The 17,262-nt window shown below is 53.6% G+C and overlaps 2 protein-coding genes across 4 annotated transcripts in view; one reads left to right on the top strand and one right to left on the bottom strand.

Annotated features, from left to right (window-relative positions):
- The first annotated feature begins 820 nt into the window (after positions 1 to 820).
- On the top strand, positions 821 to 10,998 carry SLC35D1 (solute carrier family 35 member D1). Its single transcript, XM_071565314.1, has 12 exons — positions 821 to 1,045; positions 1,957 to 1,990; positions 2,064 to 2,150; positions 2,512 to 2,579; positions 3,441 to 3,512; positions 4,174 to 4,242; positions 4,496 to 4,598; positions 5,165 to 5,257; positions 7,412 to 7,479; positions 7,803 to 7,881; positions 8,105 to 8,187; positions 8,759 to 10,998. Exons 1-12 carry the CDS (start codon positions 828 to 830, stop codon positions 8,865 to 8,867), a joined length of 1,083 nt encoding a protein of 360 aa, XP_071421415.1. The 5' UTR covers positions 821 to 827; the 3' UTR covers positions 8,868 to 10,998.
- A 293-nt stretch (positions 10,999 to 11,291) lies between these two features.
- The window catches only part of MIER1 (MIER1 transcriptional regulator), a 46,014-nt gene continuing 40,043 nt past the window's right edge, over positions 11,292 to 17,262 (bottom strand). For all 3 annotated transcript variants that reach the window (XM_071564627.1, XM_071564625.1, XM_071564626.1), the window contains exons 12-13: positions 15,416 to 15,555; positions 11,292 to 14,339 (exon numbers count right to left, since the gene is read on the bottom strand). In XM_071564627.1, the coding sequence (XP_071420728.1) occupies positions 14,014 to 14,339; positions 15,416 to 15,555 (466 nt within the window). In that variant the 3' untranslated portion in view covers positions 11,292 to 14,013. The remainder of the gene's footprint in view (positions 14,340 to 15,415; positions 15,556 to 17,262) is intronic.

The following is a 17,262-nucleotide window of genomic DNA, read 5'->3' as shown; positions in this document are numbered from 1 at the left end:
CCCCAGCCGATGCCCCCCCAATGTCCCCGATACCAGACCCCACCCCAGACGAGATCCCCCAGCCTGATGTCCCCCCCTTCCCAACGCCCTCCCTCCAATACCCCCCATACCAGACGCTCCAGCCTGACCCCCCACGTCCGATGCCCCCCCAATACCTCCCATACCAGATCCCCCGGTACCAGAAGCCCCCTGCCCAATGCCCTCCCCCCAATGCCCCCCATACCAGACCTCCCATACCAGACTCCCCCTGCCCGATGCCCCCCCAATGTCCCCCAGACCTCCCTATAACAGATCCCCCAGCTCGATGCCCCTCTGTCAACACCTCCCATACCAGCTCCTCCCAATGCCCCCCATACCAGACCCCCAATATAAGACCCCCCATCCCGTTGCCCCTATGTCAATGCCCCCGATCCTCACCCCCCACCCCGGTGACCCCCAATGCCCCTCAGCCCAGATCCCCCATTCCGGTGCCCCCCCATCTCAGCCCCCCCACCCCGGCGCCGCCCCAGTGCCCCCCATACCAGACTCCCCGTCCCGGTGCCCTCCAGTGTTCCCCATATCATACCCCCCATCCCAGTACGCCCCACCCGGTGCCCCCCACCCCGGTGCCCCCCGTGCCCTCCCGTCCCGCGGCGCCTGCGCGGCCCGTCCCGGCGGTGCGATCGGCGCTGTCCGGCCCGCCCCGTCTGTCCCGCCCGCCCCTCGCAGCCATGTCGGCGATGCGATTGGCGCTGTCCCGCCCATGTCGGCGCTGCCATTGGCGCTGTCCCGCCCATGTCGGCGCTCCCATTGGCGCTGTCCCGCCCGCCCGCCCGCCCCTCGCAGCCATGTCGGCCGTGCCGCGCAGACGCCCCGCGGCCGCGGCCGGGGGGGGGCCCGAGGGGGCGGCCGAGGGGGGAGCCCCCGCCGGAGCCCCCGCGCCCGGCGATGCGGAGCGGGGCATGGCGGCCCCGCCGCTCTGCCTGCGCCTCGCGGCCGCCGCCGCCTACGGACTCAGCTCCTTCCTCATCGTCGTGGTCAACAAGAGCGTCCTCACCACCTACGGGTACGGCCGGAGCCCCCGCGCGGGGGGCGGCGTGGGGATCCCCCTCGAGGGGTCCGCATCGGGACCCTCCGCGGGGTCGGCGCCGGGGAGCCCCCCGGGGTGTGCATGGGGAGCCCCCCAGGGATGGGGATCCTCGGGAATGGGCATGTGGATCCCGCAGCGATGGGCATGGGGACCCCCGGGGATGGGGACCCTCGGGGATGGGCATGTGGATCCCGCAGCGATGGGCATGGGGACCCCCGGGGATGGGCATGGGAATCCCCCCGGGGATGGGGACCCTCGGGGATGGGCATGGGAATCCCCCCGGGGATGGGGACCCTCGGGGATGGGCATGGGAATCCCCCCGGGGATGGGGACCCTCGGGGATGGGCATGGGAATCCTCCCAGGGATAGGGACCCTCGGGAATGGGCATGTGGATCCCGCAGCGATGGGCATGGGGAATGCCGGGGATGGGCATGGGAATCCCCCCGGGGAGGGGGACCCTCGGGGATGGGCATGTGGATCGCGCAGCGATGGGCATGAGGAATGCCGGGGATGAACATGGGAATCCCCCCAGGGATGGGGACCCCCGGGGATAGGCGTGGGAATCCCCAGGGATGGGAGTCCCCGGGGATGGGCACGGGAAACGCCGGAGATGGGCCTGGGGACCCCCACCAGGGGATGGACATGCGGATCCCCGGGGATGGGCATTGGAATCCCCCCAGGGATGGGCATGGGAATCCCAAGGGGTGGGCATGGGGAGCCGTGGGGATGGGCATCAGAATCCCCCAGAGATGGGCCTCATATGGGGTCCTTGGGGGCCGGACCCTCATGAACGCCCCCTGCCCTGGGGTCCTTCACACCCCCTGGTACCCCCCATGCGCCCCCCAATTTGGGGCTGCTCCCCCCGATCTCTGCTCTGTGCCCACAGGTTCCCCTCCTCGCTGTGCGTGGGGCTGGGCCAGGTGAGTGGAATCCCCCCTGGCCCCCCAGACCTCCCACCTGGGGTCCCTGGGGTGACCCCCTCCTCTCTTGCAGATGATGGCGACGGTGGCAGTGCTCTGGGCGGGCAAAGCACTGCGGGTGGTGAAGTTCCCTGACCTCGACAGACATGTCCCCTGGCGGGTAGGACCCCTCCCCTGCACCCACCTCCCCTTCCCCGGGGCACCCAGCTCCCCTCCCCTGCACCCACCTCCCCTCCCCGGGCACTGCTCCTCTGCCCCAGGGCCAGCCGGGGGTCTCTGCCCCAGCCCCTCAGCCCGGTGGCACCTCGGGCTGTTTGGCAGTGGGATGTCCCTGTGTGTATTCCCGGAATCCTGTGGCCACGGAGCAGCTCCGGGCTGAGGACTGGGACACGTGTGTGTGTGTGAATGATTCCATTGTGGGGTGGGAGTAATTCCATATCCATATTTATCCCCTGAGGGTGCTCCGGGAGCTCTGCAGGTTCCTCCGGGCGCTCCCATGGCATTATCCCTCTTCTTTCCAGACATTTCCTCTACCTCTCCTGTATTTCGGGAACCAGATCACAGGACTGTTCAGCACAAAGAAACTGAAGTATGGAGGGTTTTCTGGTCTGGGGGAGGTTTCACAGGGTCCTTGGGGGGGTCCCAGGGTGCTGCAGCCAGGCCTGGGGTGTGCAGGGCTGTGGGTGCCAGGGCAGGAGCCGCTCGGGGCGATGCTCTTCCCTCTCTGCCCACGCCAGACTGTGCCACGTGCGTGTTCCCAAACGCTTCCCGCAGGCAGCGGGCAGGGAGGGAGGCGGGTCTGGCCCTCGCCCACCGTGTGGGAGGGTCTGGGGTGTCCCTGGGGCCCCCCACCCTGACAGGGTCTGATAAAAAGAAAATTTTTTTGGGGGTGGGAGCAGTGCCGGTTCCGTAAAGGAACAGTGCCGGTTCCATAAAGGAGCAGTGCCATGTCCATAAAGGAACGGTGCCACTTCCATAAAGGGGCAGTGCCAGTTCCATAAAGGGGCAGTGCCAGTTCCATAAAGGAGCAGTGCCAGTTCCATAAAGGAGCAGTGCCATGTCCATAAAGGAGCAGTGCCAGTTCCATAAAGGAGCAGTGCCACGTCCATAAAGGAGCAGTGCCACGTCCATAAAGGAGCAGTGCCAGTTCCATAAAGGAGCAGTGCCATGTCCATAAAGGAGCAGTGCCACGTCCATAAGGGAGCAGTGCCACGTCCATAAAGGAGTGGTGCCACTTCCATAAAGGAGCGGTGCCAGTTCCATAAAGGAGCAGTGCCATGTCCATAAAGGAACGGTGCCACTTCCATAAGGGAGCAGTGCTGTTCCATAAGGGAACGGGCAGCCTTGCCCGTGCTGTTCTGCAGAGCCCCAGTCCCGGTGCCTGCTCCGGGGTGGGCTCAGGGAGCAGGGAGGGAGGAGCCCCCCTCACCTGCTGCCCCTTCCCCTGCAGCCTGCCCATGTTCACCGTCCTGCGGAGGTTTTCCATCCTGTTTACGATGTTTGCCGAAGGCTTCTTACTCAAGTGAGTCCTCCCAGCCCCTTCCCCGCTGGCAGATCCCGGTTCCTTACAGAGGCTGGGAGGAGTTGGGATGAAGCCCAGCTGGTGAGGGAGCTGCTGTGTGCCAGGGAGCCGTGTGCCAGGGGTTCTGCCTCCGAGCTGCCTTTGGGGAGCGAGGGTGGGCGGGGGAAGCGGGCACAGGCTCTGCTTGCCCTGGTGTGCCCAGCCCTTCCCGTGCCCGGCGGGAGCTGGGAGGGATGCCGTGCCCTGCAGGGCAGGCAGAGGGCTGTGCTCTGTCTGTGCATGCACAGCCTGACTGTGCAGCCCTGGTGGGATGTGGAGGGGGTTGTGCCAACCCTGGGTTCCTGCAGGGACCCCCCAAACTGCTCCCGCAACAGCCCTTCCTCAGGGCTGGGGCTGCTCTGTGCCCAGCTGAGCCCTCCTCTGTGCCAGGCAGAGGTGCAGCTCTGCATAAACTCACTCCTCAAGTTATTTAAGATCAGAGATAACTGTCTAAAAATGTCTTTTACTCGCAGCTCTTGCACGGGTGGGTTTGGTGGGGCTTTGCTTGGGGTTTCCTCCCCCTGTCCCCGAGTGCCCCCTGCTCCCCTCCAAAGCCCTGGCAGTGCTTCCCTGAGGATTGAAGTGTGGCTGATGGCTGTGTCCTCCTGCCTCTCTTTTCCAGGAAGAAGTTTTCCTGGAGCATTCAGATGACAGTAATTGCCATGATCTTTGGCGCCTTCGTAGCTGCCAGGTGAGCTCCTGCTTTGCTGTCCCATCCTGTGTCCCCAGAGGGTCCAAGCTACAGGGAATCAATCCAGTGTCCTTTTTCCCTGCCTCAGACATGCTCTCTAGTAGGAAAGAATGTTTTACTGACCCAAATCCCAGCCCCTCCTCCCACAATTAACTTTCCCTGACAACTTACTGGCTCGACAGGAGGTGGAACGAATCTTCCAAGTGTCTCTGCCCAGCTCAAAGCTGTAACTTCTGGTTTTCCCCTTTCCCAGTGCTGACTTGGCATTCGACCTGGAAGGATATATTTTTATCCTTATTAATGATGCCTTAACAGCTGCAAACGGTGCCTACGTGAAACAGAAGCTGGATTCAAAGGTAGGATGACCTTCCCTCTGGCATTTCAGGGTTGGGCTTGGTTTGCCACCAGCTGGCATCTGAGAGGGCAAAGGGGTGAAGCTTTCCCAGTGCTACCCCATCCCTCTCCCAAAATCTCCTGTCCAGAGCTGGAGAGGGACTCGGGACAAGGGATGGAGGGACGGAACACAGGGAATGGCTTCCCACTGCCAGAGGGCAGGGATAGGTGGGATATTGGGCAGGAATTGCTGGCTGGGAGGGTGGGCAGGCCCTGGCACAGGTTGGGCAGAGAAGCTGTGGCTGCCCCATCCCTGGGAGTGTCCCAGGCCAGGCTGGACAGGGCTTGGAGCACCCTGGGCTGGTGGGAGGTGTCCCTGCCCATGGCAGGGACTGAGAGTGGATGGGATTTAAAATTCCTTCCAACCAAAACCTTTCTGAGATTCTCTTATATATATAAAAACCCCACCCTCCAGCTCCTCTGTCTTGCAGAATCCCACATGGCTTTAGCTCACAAGCCCCAGTCTCAGTAGCAATGTGAATAATATCTTATGTGCCAAGTTAAATACATGGATATTTTTTGATTCCAGGAGCTGGGAAAGTATGGTCTGCTCTATTACAATGCACTGTTCATGATCCTCCCCACCCTGACCATCGCCTACTTCACTGGAGATGCTCAGAAGGTGGGATTGCCCTCCCCAGATCCGTGGGTTTGGTGGCAGAATATGGAATGGGGGTGCTGAGGAGGAGGTGGGGAAAGGGGTGGGGGGTCACTACCCCAAACCCACCTCAGCAAGGAACTGCAACCCTTACGTTGGACTTAAATCCACAGAGTTGCTCCATTCAAGCATTTTTGTAATGCCTGAGGAATGGGGAAGTGGAGAGCAATAAGCAAACCCAAATATTGTTATTTAAAGAAGTTGAGTATTTTTGGTAAAAATGAGTTTCTGCAAACTTCTTTCTGTCCTTCCCTCTTGCTGGGGTGGTTTTGTTGGGTTGCTCTGAGGGTCTGTTGGGCTGTGCTGCTGTCAGGGCTGATGGTCCTCTATATGTGAGATTATTCTTATTCTTGCTATTATTCTTGCTATTGTTGCTATTGTTATTGCTGCTATTACTATTATTTTTTATGCTGTTTGTATTTTTATTGCTCTGCCTGCTGTACAGCTGTACTGGCCTGGCCCTCCTGGCCAAGAGACCCCTTTTCCATGCCTGTCCATTGGGCATCTCCCTCTCCAGGGGCAGGGAATTCAGATGCCAAGGGCTGGAGGTGTTGCCCACCCTGTGGGGGCCCTGCAGCTCCCCCTGCCCCCCATCCCCACCCTGCAGAGCCTGGTGGCCTTGTCCTCCTCAGGAGCTTAATTCCCTGGGATAATGAGCTGGGATTAGTGAGGAGAAGGGCTGGCAGGGGGTGAAGGTGGCTCAGCCCTGCCCTTCCCGAGGGCTGGCGCTGGGATAAAGTGCTCCTTTAGAAGCAGGAGCTGGCGCAGGGGCAGCCAAACGTTGCTCTGTGTGCTCTGTGCAGCCTCTGTTCAGCCCAGAGTGAGAAATGGCCTCTTTTTTTATTTTCTTTTCCCCTGAATAAACTCCTTTCTGCGGGCTGAGCTCCCGGCGGCGGCGCCGGACAAAGCTGCGCTCTGTGCTGGGGCTGCCACGGGAAACTGCTCCCTGAAACCCCCCCTGTCAGGGGCCCGTGGCATCCTGGGCAGTGCTGGGAGCCCTTCCCGTGCCTGTGGAGCTGGGAAGTGTCAGAGTCTGGGAAGCAGCATCCAAGGGAATGATGTGCTGCTTTGTGAGAGGGGAAATGGGCGTGTGATGGTGGCGAGCAAAGCCCTGCGAGGAATTCCTGGGCTGACAGGGATGGATGACCCGCAGGGAGGTCTCTCCCTCCCAGTCTGGTGTTTCATGGCCCTGGTGGGAAGGGCTTTCCCTGCTGCCTGGCAGCCCCTGCCATGGCTCCTGGCAACCCTGTGCTGGTCCCTGTCCAGCTGGGAAGGGAGTGGGAGAGCCTGGTCTGCCCCTGCTCTGCCTCCTGGGTGAGGCTGGCAGGGACTTCTGGAGCTACTCCGGTCCCCTTGGAGCAGGTGAGGACTCCAGCTGGGTATCTCCAAGGTTGGAGACTTCAGCATGACCCTGGGCAATCTCTGCCTGTGCTTGGTCACCCTCACCAAGTGTCTCCTGACATCCAGAGGGTCCCTGCTGTGTGTCCATGTGGAAGAGCCTGGCCCTGTCCCCTTGGCTCCCTCCCACAGGTGTTTGTGACCTGGAGGGACACCCTGAGCCTGTTCTGCCCTGGCTGAGCAGTCCCAGCCCTTCCAGCCTCTCCTCCAGGAGATGCTCCAGTCCCTGCAGGATCTTGGTGACCCCTCTGGACTCCCCTCAGTCTGTCCCTTTCTCCTGGACCCAGCAGTCCAGGTATTCCAGAAAATCAAAAGCCCAAGAGAAGAAGCCCTTCCATGAATTCCAGGCTGCCTTTAGTCACTCTGTCAGCACCATCTCCAGAGGTTTCAATTCCCTTGGGATGTGCTGTCTAAGCGTTGTGGTTTGCAAGGGGTGAATTGCAAAATGATCCAGTTCTGGATGGTAACCAGCAGGGAAATGCCTCTCCTGGTTTCTCTGGCTTGTGGGACTGTTCTTCCTGCTTTTTCCAGAGGGATGAGCCGGGTGCTGTGGCTGGAGGTGGTGCTGGGGTGGGCTCTCCTCCCACCCCGGATGTCACACCCTGCTCCCATTTGGGTTGGTTCTTCCTGCTGTGACATGAAAGCCAAGGCTGGGGGGTTGTCCCTTGTTTTGCTGGCAATTCCTGTGCTTCCTCCTCTGAGGGCTGCTGTTTCCTGCAGGCAATGGAGTACCAGGGCTGGGCAGACACGTTCTTTGTTGTGCAGTTCCTGCTGTCCTGTGTGATGGGGTAAGGACGTGGTGCTGGGAGGGAGCAGGGCAGGCCTGTCTCTTCCAGAACTAGGGGATTTTGGTGCCCTGTTACTATAAAAAACTAATAATAAATCTTCAGTCCTGATAAGGGCTCTTTCTGAGAGCTGGGAAGTGTCTCCTGTGCTCCTTCAGTGCAGGTTTAGCCAAAAAGGTGGTATAAATACTGCAGGAGAAAGGAGGGGAAGGGATCATGGAATCCTGGAATGGTTTGGATTGGGAGGGACCTTAAAGCCCCTGCCCTGGCCTGGGACTCCTTCCACAGCCCAGGTTGATGGGCTGATGTTGGGTCTCCCTCCACAGGTTTATTTTGATGTATTCCACGGTTCTTTGCACTCAGTATAACTCTGCTCTTACAACTACAATAGTTGGCTGCATTAAGGTGAGTGGCTTTCCCTGCTCCTGGGGGAACTGCCAGGTGAGCACCTGCCTCCCTGTCCTTGGGAATTGTGTTGAGCAGCTGCAGCAGCCCCCATGTCCTCCCCCTTCCACCCTCTGCATCCAGGGGTTCCCCATCTCCATGTTATTCAAGGCATGGAGCAGTCCCTTGTCTCAGGCTGAACAGAAACTTGTGCTCTTGTTCCTCAAACCCTGTTCTTTTGCAGAATATTTTAATAACCTACATTGGGATGGTTTTTGGAGGAGACTATATTTTTACATGGATGAACTTCATTGGTCTAAATATCAGGTAAGAATATTGGGCTTGGCTGTTTATTTATGATTTGTAAGGAAAAATTGGGGTGAAACTGAAGTGGATTGACTGATTAAATGGGTTTTTTCCCAGAAAGAAAAGCACAGAAATGGGGTTTGTGGGGCACTCCCAGACTCAGCTTGTTTGAAAGCCAGGAGGACACACAGGAGTATTTTAGCAGCAAACTTGAGTTTTCTCAGAGTCCTGGTAGTATTTTTCAGAGTCCTGGAAGTATTCAGAGTCCTGGAATTATTTTTTTTGTTTATTTTCACCCAGGATATTTTATTCCTCATCTTTTATAAAGTCCTCTCTGTTCTGGGGGTTTTCCTGTTCATTCCCTGCACTTCAGCAGGATCCCTTTGGGGGTGGAAGGGATCCAGCAGCAGGCTGGGAAGCGTTTGGGCAGGAATTCCCCAAAATACCTGGGTTTAGAAGGAAAACAAGGAGTTCTCAAGCACATTGATGCTCTCAGCAGCTCCCTGTGCCGCTGTCCTGGCTTTTCCCTGGCAGCTGCTGGGCAGGGCAGTGTGGCTGATCCATGGATCTCATTCCCAACCCTCTTTTGCAGTATTGCTGGAAGCCTGGTGTATTCCTACATCACCTTCACCGAGGAGCAACTGAGCAAGGAGCCTGAGGCTGGCAGCAAGCTGGATATTAAAGGGAAAAGCTCAGTGTGAGCAGGGAGAGGCTTTTTTGGGAAACAACCTCCCTGTGTTGGGCTGATCCTGGGCAGGGCGGGGAGGAATCCCGGGCGCCTGCCGGGAGCCACCGTCACGCTCTTAATTTGCACAGCCTCGATTGCTGCCTTGACAAATCCTTGGGAAGGGAACTGCCTGCATCTAATTAAGTCTGATCGGGAGGAATTAACGGGTTTCTAATCGAGCTGAGGTCTGGCAGCGGAGATTGGCACGAGCCACGGGCAGGGCCGAGCGGAGGAGGAGGAGGAGGAGGAGGAGGAGGAGGAGTCTGGGCATCCCTGGCTGGATCTGCTCCCTGGTGCCCGTGGAGCTGCCCCATCCCAGCCTGGCTGGGGCTGCTGGGGCTGCCTCTGGCTCTGTGTGCCCCCAGCAGGTCCCTCTGGCTGCAGCAGGAGGGGCAGTCAGGCCTTGGCACCAGCAGCTCCGAGGGCAGGTGCCCACAGAAGGTGTTCCCTGGAAGGTGCAGGATGCTCCTGGTTTGGGCTAAAACCTCTTGGGATGAATGTTCAGTGCTCTCTGAACTGGAATTTTAGTTGTTTTTTTTCCAGTTGTTCCAGTAACCCACTTCTAAAGCTGGGTTTGCCCTCCTGGTTTATTTAGAGCCCTGCAAACATTCCCCCCTCTCTTTCCTGCTTTCCAAGGCTCAGGGATATTCCCAACAGGAAGGTTTTACCTGGCACTGCAGAGCTTGGCAGGGCTGGCAGCTCCCTCAGACCACCCTGGGGTCAGAAACCTTTGGATTTGGGAAAACTGACCTCGTTGGCCAGTTTGGATCCAACAGGGAATAGCTGCAGGATTACAGGAGTTCATCCCACCTGGCACACAGAGCATGGTCCAGGAAACCTGCCAAGCCAAAGCTGCTGCTCCTGCCCCTGGAATCTCCATCCCCCCCACCTGCACTGTGCACACACCTGGAAGAGGCACAGGGACTCAACTCACCTTATTTTGGCAAGCGAAGGGGGCCCAGCCCTTTCCCACAATCCCTGTTTTTCATGGAGTAAGTCATGCTGGGTCTGTGACCCGTTGGAAGAAAGGCATTTGTAATAAGTTGGGCAATGTTTGCAGATTTTTAATGGTTCTCTTGCACAGCACTTGTTTCTAGGTCTCCTTGGATTGTCTTTTTGGGTTAAAGAGAATTGTTTATATAAGTTTGGGTTAAAAAGTTTTGGTAAAACAATGTTTTTGTATCCAGGCAAGCAGCTTCTCTGGGCACTGACATTTGGGGGTTTGGAAGGTATTGGCTAAAACTGGAACTGCTGTTTGGCCAAACTGCATTTGTTGGAGTTTACTGGAAGTTTTTAGCTGTGACAGAGACTTTCTGGGAAAGGTGTGGAGCAGCAGCATCTGCCCCTGGAGCTCTTCCAGAACCAGGATCTCCCCTTTTTTTGGGATTGGAGTGGTCACTGTGGTGATGAGACACCAAGGGCTGAGCCAGGAGGTCCTGGAGCTGCCCCTCAGCAGGTTCCCCCTCAGAGCACAGAACCGGGGAAAGGAAAATCAAAAAAAAAATCCCTAATTATTTGTGTTTCTTCCCAAATTCCAGTAAAAGCTCAGCTTTGCCACCAGGGAAGGGAAGGAGTTAAACAATTCCTGCTGTGCAGAAGCCCCAGAGCTGCCCAGACCCCCTTGGGGGGGGTTACTGGTGGTGCTGGTTCCCAGTGGTGCTGGCACTGGGGGACCTTCAGCCTCCACCTTCCTCTCACTGTAACATTCCCAAATCCCTGTTTTCCAGCTGTGCTCCAGCTCTGCCGTGCCCACAGTCAGGATGTTGAGGGGGTTTTTTATGAATTTATGTTTATTTTTGAATCTACTGGTTAGATTTGGTGTCCTAATGGTAAAGTATTTTTAAAGGTTATTTTGTCCGTGCCAGGGTCGGGATGGGATCCCACACACTGGGAAGGCCAAGAGTTCCTCTAACAGTATTTTCTATGCTATGAATTGACTAAAAAAATGTTTTCTATAGAGAATCTATTTACAGAATGAGCATTTTAGTGATGAAAAGGGCAACCTTTTGATTTGAATGTATGGCAGGCTCTGGGTGTCAGTAATGAGAGCAGGAGGGTTTATGTGCCTCTGTATTTTTGTATTTGCTTCCAATAAAACCAATGAACCAAAAGCTGGTCCTGCCTCATCCCTCCCTGCCCTGGGCCAAGAGGAGGAGGAGGGAGGGGATGAGGGGAGGGAAAGGGGTACAGCTTTAAATATTCCTTGGGAAGGGAAGAGGGAGGTGAGAGCACAACTCCATTTCAGGGGATGGAGGAAACAGTTCAAAGGGGACCTCAGAAGGGTTCCCTGCAGCAGTAACAGCTCCTGCCACAACAGGCTGGGGCTCCACAACCCCACAGCAGGAAAATCCCACCCCTCTTTGGAGCAAAAAAACTCAGGAATTTTGTCTGCAGACAGTACATTTAAAAATATTTTAATAAGCTTTTTGCAGAGAGGGAGTGGGGATAAGAGGAGGGAATTAGTAACAGTGCAAAATACTGTGTGGAGAAATGGATAAAACTAATCTGTACGTTTTCTCTGTGTGGGGGTGGATTTTTCTATCACATGGAACCCTTTGGGAAGCCCAGCAAGGATTTCCTCTGCTGGACTGGACTCCAAAGGGAACTGAAGGCTTTGAAAATGAAAGCAAAGTCACCAGAGATCCAGGATTTTAAATAGCTTTAGTAGTGCAATGACTTATCGAGTTAGAGTGGCTGCAGTTTGAAACATGAACAAAGTATTGTATAAAACACCAGCATAAACAAAAGGTAAATTGTAATTAAATATTCTTAAAGTCTAGCTGAGCATTACATAGTTGATTATGGAATGTCAGGTCTCTTCTACCTATCACCAAAAAAAAGGTAAGATAAAAAACAAAGCAATTCCTGAAAATATACACAGTGCTGGAATTCACACACGAGCCTGAGACAATTCACTTGGAAACTTTCCTGTAAGTTTTTCCAACTTGCAAACAAACAAAAAATGCATCAAAATAAAACTGAAAATGGGGCTCTGGTTGTCTGGAACCGTCTGGTGACTGTCTTTGACCTAAGGCTGAACCTTTGGGTTTCTGTTCATAAACCAGAGGGGAGAGTTAACAGCAACCTCTGCCTCAGGCATGGATCGCTTAATTCCTTAATTAACACAGGTTTTAATTAACAAACCTCACCCAGAGCCTCTCCAGGAACAGGGCTGGCTGATCCCTGGCAGGTGGCACCTTCTGAACCATCAAAATCCATCAATCCCAACGTGGATCATTCCCCACGATTCTGGGAACAGGTTCCTGCATCCATAACTCATCCAGGCCAGATCTGGCTCATTCATGATCATAAAAAGTCCAAGGACAGGTTGTTGGAGGAGAAAACAACCCAACCCAAGCCCTCAGCAGGTGGGTTTTTGGGTGGATACATGATTTAAACCATAGGACTGTTCATTTCAACCGGAATCAGAATCATAAACCTTAAATTCAACCAACCAACCACCTAAGAATTAACAGCACATCTTAAGGAGCAGAACACAGGGTTATAAATATACAAATAAACAGTTCCCCTAATTTGAACAGAGTAGAAGTGTAGCTGTGGCTTGAAAAAACCAACAAAACCAAGATTAATCTGGATTAGACATGGATGGTAAATGGTATTCCCACAACTTCCACCTTGTGCTGGTGAGGGGGGACATCACCCCCTCCACACTCACAGGGAATTTTTGTGTCTCACAATTTAATTAGTTCTTCATACCTTAATTAGTTCTCCATTCCTGCTCTCCCTTCTCCCAGGTGTCCCTGGGTACCAACACCTGGATGTGCTACTTGTGCTCCCACTGAAACCATTCCCAGGGTCCTCAGAAATCCCAGCCCAGCTCCAGTTTGCAGCTGCACACCCACTGGTGCCCAGTACAGCCAGACTGGGCCTTCCTGTGCCCTGTCAAAGGTGCCAGGGGAGAGCCAGACTGAGAGTAAATCAGTGGCTCATTAACACCTGAACTGGGGGAAGGTTTAGTGAACTCGAGCATTTGGCTGCTGTGAAAATGATCTGAGTTCAAAATAAAGTGAGAAAAGGTCTAAGGAAAGCAAGGAAATGTGTGCAGTGCAAGCAGCATGAGTTAGTTACACATTTTTAGCATCACTATTTGCCATAAAACAGAAGAAAAAAACCACGTTTCCAAAATCAAGTGACTCCTAACCATTCTTATGTTAATTATTTACCAGTTTCTGGGAAGAAAATAACATGTGGGTGACTGATTTTTTTTTTAGGTCAATTGGTTTGGGTTGGGTTTTTTTTTTTGTTGGGTTTTTTTTTTAGAAAAGACTTCAGCAAAATAAAAGGAAGCTGACATTAGACTCAGGGTATCAACTCTCTCATAAAAGTTTACCAACTGTACAAGGTAAGAAAATTATACAAGCTTTTGTTTTAAGAAAGGACAGTTCAATCAAGACATAAGTACTGTAAAAATCTTTCAAAGGCTACAAAGAAATCTGGAAAAATACAGAATGTATTTCTTTAGCCCAGATAAAGAATATGGAAAGACATCATTGATGTCAACAATTTTACATAGACAAACCTGACTTGGTTTATTTATTTACCTTTTAAAACTTCTATATATAAAAATAGTTGTGCTCATAACTTTCAGGATTCATGAGGGTTCCTTAGTGATGGGATGACATTTTCCTCACACCAGCAGGAGTGGAAGTCTCTGTGTCTACTCTCTCTTGGCTTTCTCTGTTTTATTTTACCTTCCTGCAACATCTGCACCAGCCCCTGCTGCAAATAGGATGCTTTGTTCACTTTTCCAAGGATTAAAAGGTGTATTATACATTAAAAGCTGTATTAACACATTCCTCAATGTGCCAGGCTGGGAGTATTTTTGCAGAAATTCACTGATTTGTTCCTCAAATGTTTAAGAGCCTCTTATCCCAGAACTGCAGCTGCCAGCTCTGAGAAACTCAATATTCTCCTGCTGCTTTTCAGCACTGAAAAAAATGAAAAATCTGATCTTTAGAGCCAACTAAAAGGTATCAGGAAAACAAAAAAAAAATCTCAGCAGATCATTTATGGAACTGGATTTTGTAAGGTAACCCATCAACCCTGAAAATTTTAGACACCCCAAATTTACTCCAAGGAATAAAACCAGCTCCAAGCACTCAGTCATCCAAAGGTTCCAGTTCCTCCAGCTTCCCGTGGGAGTTGGTGTCCTGGAAGAACTCTGAGGCCCCCGGGCTCTCCTTCCCACTGCTGTTCATTCTTCTTCTTTTTAGAGGTCTCTCACTCTTCTCTTCCAGCTCATTGTCGTTTCTGGAGGCTGAATGAGCCAGTTTGGGGTCCATGGCAAGGTTTTCAGGTTCATACCCATTGGTGTCCAGCTCCATGTGAGGGGTTTTCTTGCCACTGGAAGGTCCATTTACGTGCAAGCCCTCGAGTTTTGCTTCCTCTTTGCTCGGTGCCTCCCCTGGGCCGTTGGCAGAGACACCTGTGGGAGAGGGAACAGCATCAGAAAGGCACAGGAGCAGGAGCAGGGGCACAACAGCCTGGCAGGTGAGCCCAGCACAGCCTTAACCAGTCCCACTAACTGAGAAGCCAATACTGTTCTCCTTATCCTCGTTGTGATGGATGAGTCATTTATGTGCATACAAGTGACAGATTAACCTCCATGGAGTTTATGGGAGCCCTTAAAAGCAACAGGAAATGTCCTGGAATGCCATAACTCCATGAGCTGCAGGTGGACTCTCCTCACCAGGGCAGTTTCTGGAGCTTCCACGGGATTTCCACAACCTGAGTGAGTCCCCAGCTCTTCCCTCCTCCTGCTCCTTCAGCACAGCTCTCCTCACTTTTGGGCTTTTCCATCTTCTCAGGGAGTGTGTCCTGGCCCCTCTCCCATTGCCAGCTCCCTTCCACGGTCCTGGTATCCTGCTCCACCACAGCCCAGCTCCCACCCCAGATGTTTGAACATCCAGCCCAGGATTCCTCCCAGCATTAGAATTGCCCTCTACACCAGCACAGGGGAAACAACACATGAATTCCACTGAAAAGGAAATTCCAGTGGAGATTCATCTTCAGTACATGACCAATGTCCAAAGGCAAACATGTACCTGGTTCTAACACCCAGTTTTGACTTAAAGCTGCTCCCACCTTAGGAAATAGTTAAAACTAAATCAGGCTGTTTGTCTATGTGGGGGCTCACCTGGAGAAGAGAAGGATCCAGGGAGACCCTGCAGACTCTTCCAATGCCTAAAGGGGCTCCAAGGATAGCTAGAGAGGGACTTGGACAAGGGATGGAGGGACAGGACACAGGGAATGGCTTCCCACTGCCAGGGATAGGTGGGATATTGGAAAGGAATTCCTGGCTGGGAGGGTGGGCAGGCCCTGGCACAGGTGCCCAGAGAAGCTGTGGCTGCCCCATCCCTGGGAGTGTCCCAGGCCAGGCTGGACAGGGCTTGGAGCACCCTGGGCTGGTGGGAGGTGTCCCTGCCCATGGCAGGGGTGGCACTGGAGGGGCTTTGGGGTCCCTGCAGACACAGAGCACCCTGGGGCTGTGGGCACACTCACCATTCTGGTTGCTGCTGCTGGTGGTGCTGTCCTCCCGCTCGGACTGGCTGGTGCTGCTGTTGGAGGTGGTGGGAGGAGGGGACGGGGCTCTGCTGGAAGCAGCACTTTCACTCTCATCCAGGAGACGGTCCATGTAGTCTCTACAGACACAGACACAGCTCACTCAGCCCTGGCTGGCAAGTGTTGGTGTCACTGGTACAGAAACACTCCCTGCATGCACTGCAAGTGTGGCCAATTCCCGTTTGATATGGGAAAGGCTTTCACCTGACAGAGAGCAGGGGTAGTTTGGGTGTTGGGAAGCAACTCTTCCCTGTGAGGGTGGCTCAGACACAGGTTGCCCAGAGAACTGTGGCTGCCCCATCCCTGGGAGTGTCCAAGGCCAGGTTGGACAGGGCTTGGAGCACCCTGGGCTGGTGGGAGGTGTCCCTGCCCATGGCAGGGGTGGCACTGGATGGGCTGTGAGGTCCCTCCCATTCCAAGATTCCATATGCTGTGTGTGGTGGGCTGTGGTTTCAGTGTGATGTTTTCAGGCAGGTTTGCACTAAGCTCTCTCAATTTGCTGCATCAGCAATAACAAACCATTGAAGGATGTAACATTTGTGCACAAAAACACTCCAAAGGGACAACGTTAAAAGCAAATGAAAAACTCCAGAGTTAAGGACATTCCCATATCTGCCATCTAGTCCAGTCCCCCAATTTAGGTCACTAATGGTAACTCTCCTATGAAAGATTTAAACAAAGAAAGCTGGTTGGTAAAGTCCTTGTACCAATGGTGTTAAATCTGGATTAACTCCAGGAACAACATATCCTCACACATACTTCTGCTGGAATTGACACTGCTCCCTGAATTCCCACATTTATCTGCAAAATCATTCAAGAATAGACAAGTACAATCCTTAATGCCACTGCTGCTGATCCCCACATGCAGCCAACTGCAAAAAGAGACTGTTTTGAGTGATTAACAACCAAAAATGTCTACTAATTTGTGAAAAAGGGGGGAAAAAAACCCCCACCAACAGATGGAAGAAGAGGGGGAGACAGACAGTGCCTGACAAGCAGTCAAGAGACTCTCAGTAACACTCTCCAAAGCCACAGATGGCAACTCTGACTGTCACCCTGCAAGTTCACTGCAGTGGTCCAACACACAGCTCTAAAATGTTTGGAGAAACAATAATATTCCAAAGAAGGATCAACAGAGAAGCCAGGAACAAATGAGGAATGAAAATAATAGTAAAAAGGCTTGGCAAGAGGCAGTGGAAAGAGTGGGATATAAAATCAGAGCATTGGAATGAAGGGCAGGGGAACCCACTGGCTCAGAGCTGAGGGGTGCAGTTCTGCTCACACATTCCCTCCTGCCCAGCAGGGATGGGAAGGGGGAAACTTGCTGTGGACACCCAAAAAAGCCCTGGGACAGGATGCTCTGCTGGCCAGAATTCTTGCCAATCTACCACAAGTCCCACCTGAAACATGTGACTGATGCCATTGTATAAAATATTCACCAAACATATTTAAAGCATTAAAAATACTTCTGTTTGCAGAAAAGTGAAACATGTAGAAAGAAAACAAACTAAATTCAGCAGCTGCTCAATGCAGATTGTTGCCCTTATTCCAAATAAATTTATTGTAGAGATCACACGTGTCCCAGTTGAGCAAGTGGGCCCAGTCTATCCCTGTGTGGGGGTGACCAAAGCTGGGCATTCCAAACCCTCTGGGCCATTGCCCAGCAACTGTTCCCAATGGCCCATTGGCAGCAGCTGCCCAGGGCACAGCTGAGCCCTCAGGCTGGGAGCTGGCTGGGAAAGAAGCCTGGCAGAGGAGCTGGGAGAACTGCCCTGCAGGGACTCCTT

This window comes from Pithys albifrons, chromosome 10, assembly GCF_047495875.1.
Source record: "Pithys albifrons albifrons isolate INPA30051 chromosome 10, PitAlb_v1, whole genome shotgun sequence".
NCBI classification, from domain to species: Eukaryota; Metazoa; Chordata; class Aves; order Passeriformes; family Thamnophilidae; genus Pithys; species Pithys albifrons.
The sequence above is the reverse complement of the archived record's forward strand: the minus strand, read 5'-3'. Positions and strand labels throughout refer to the sequence as shown.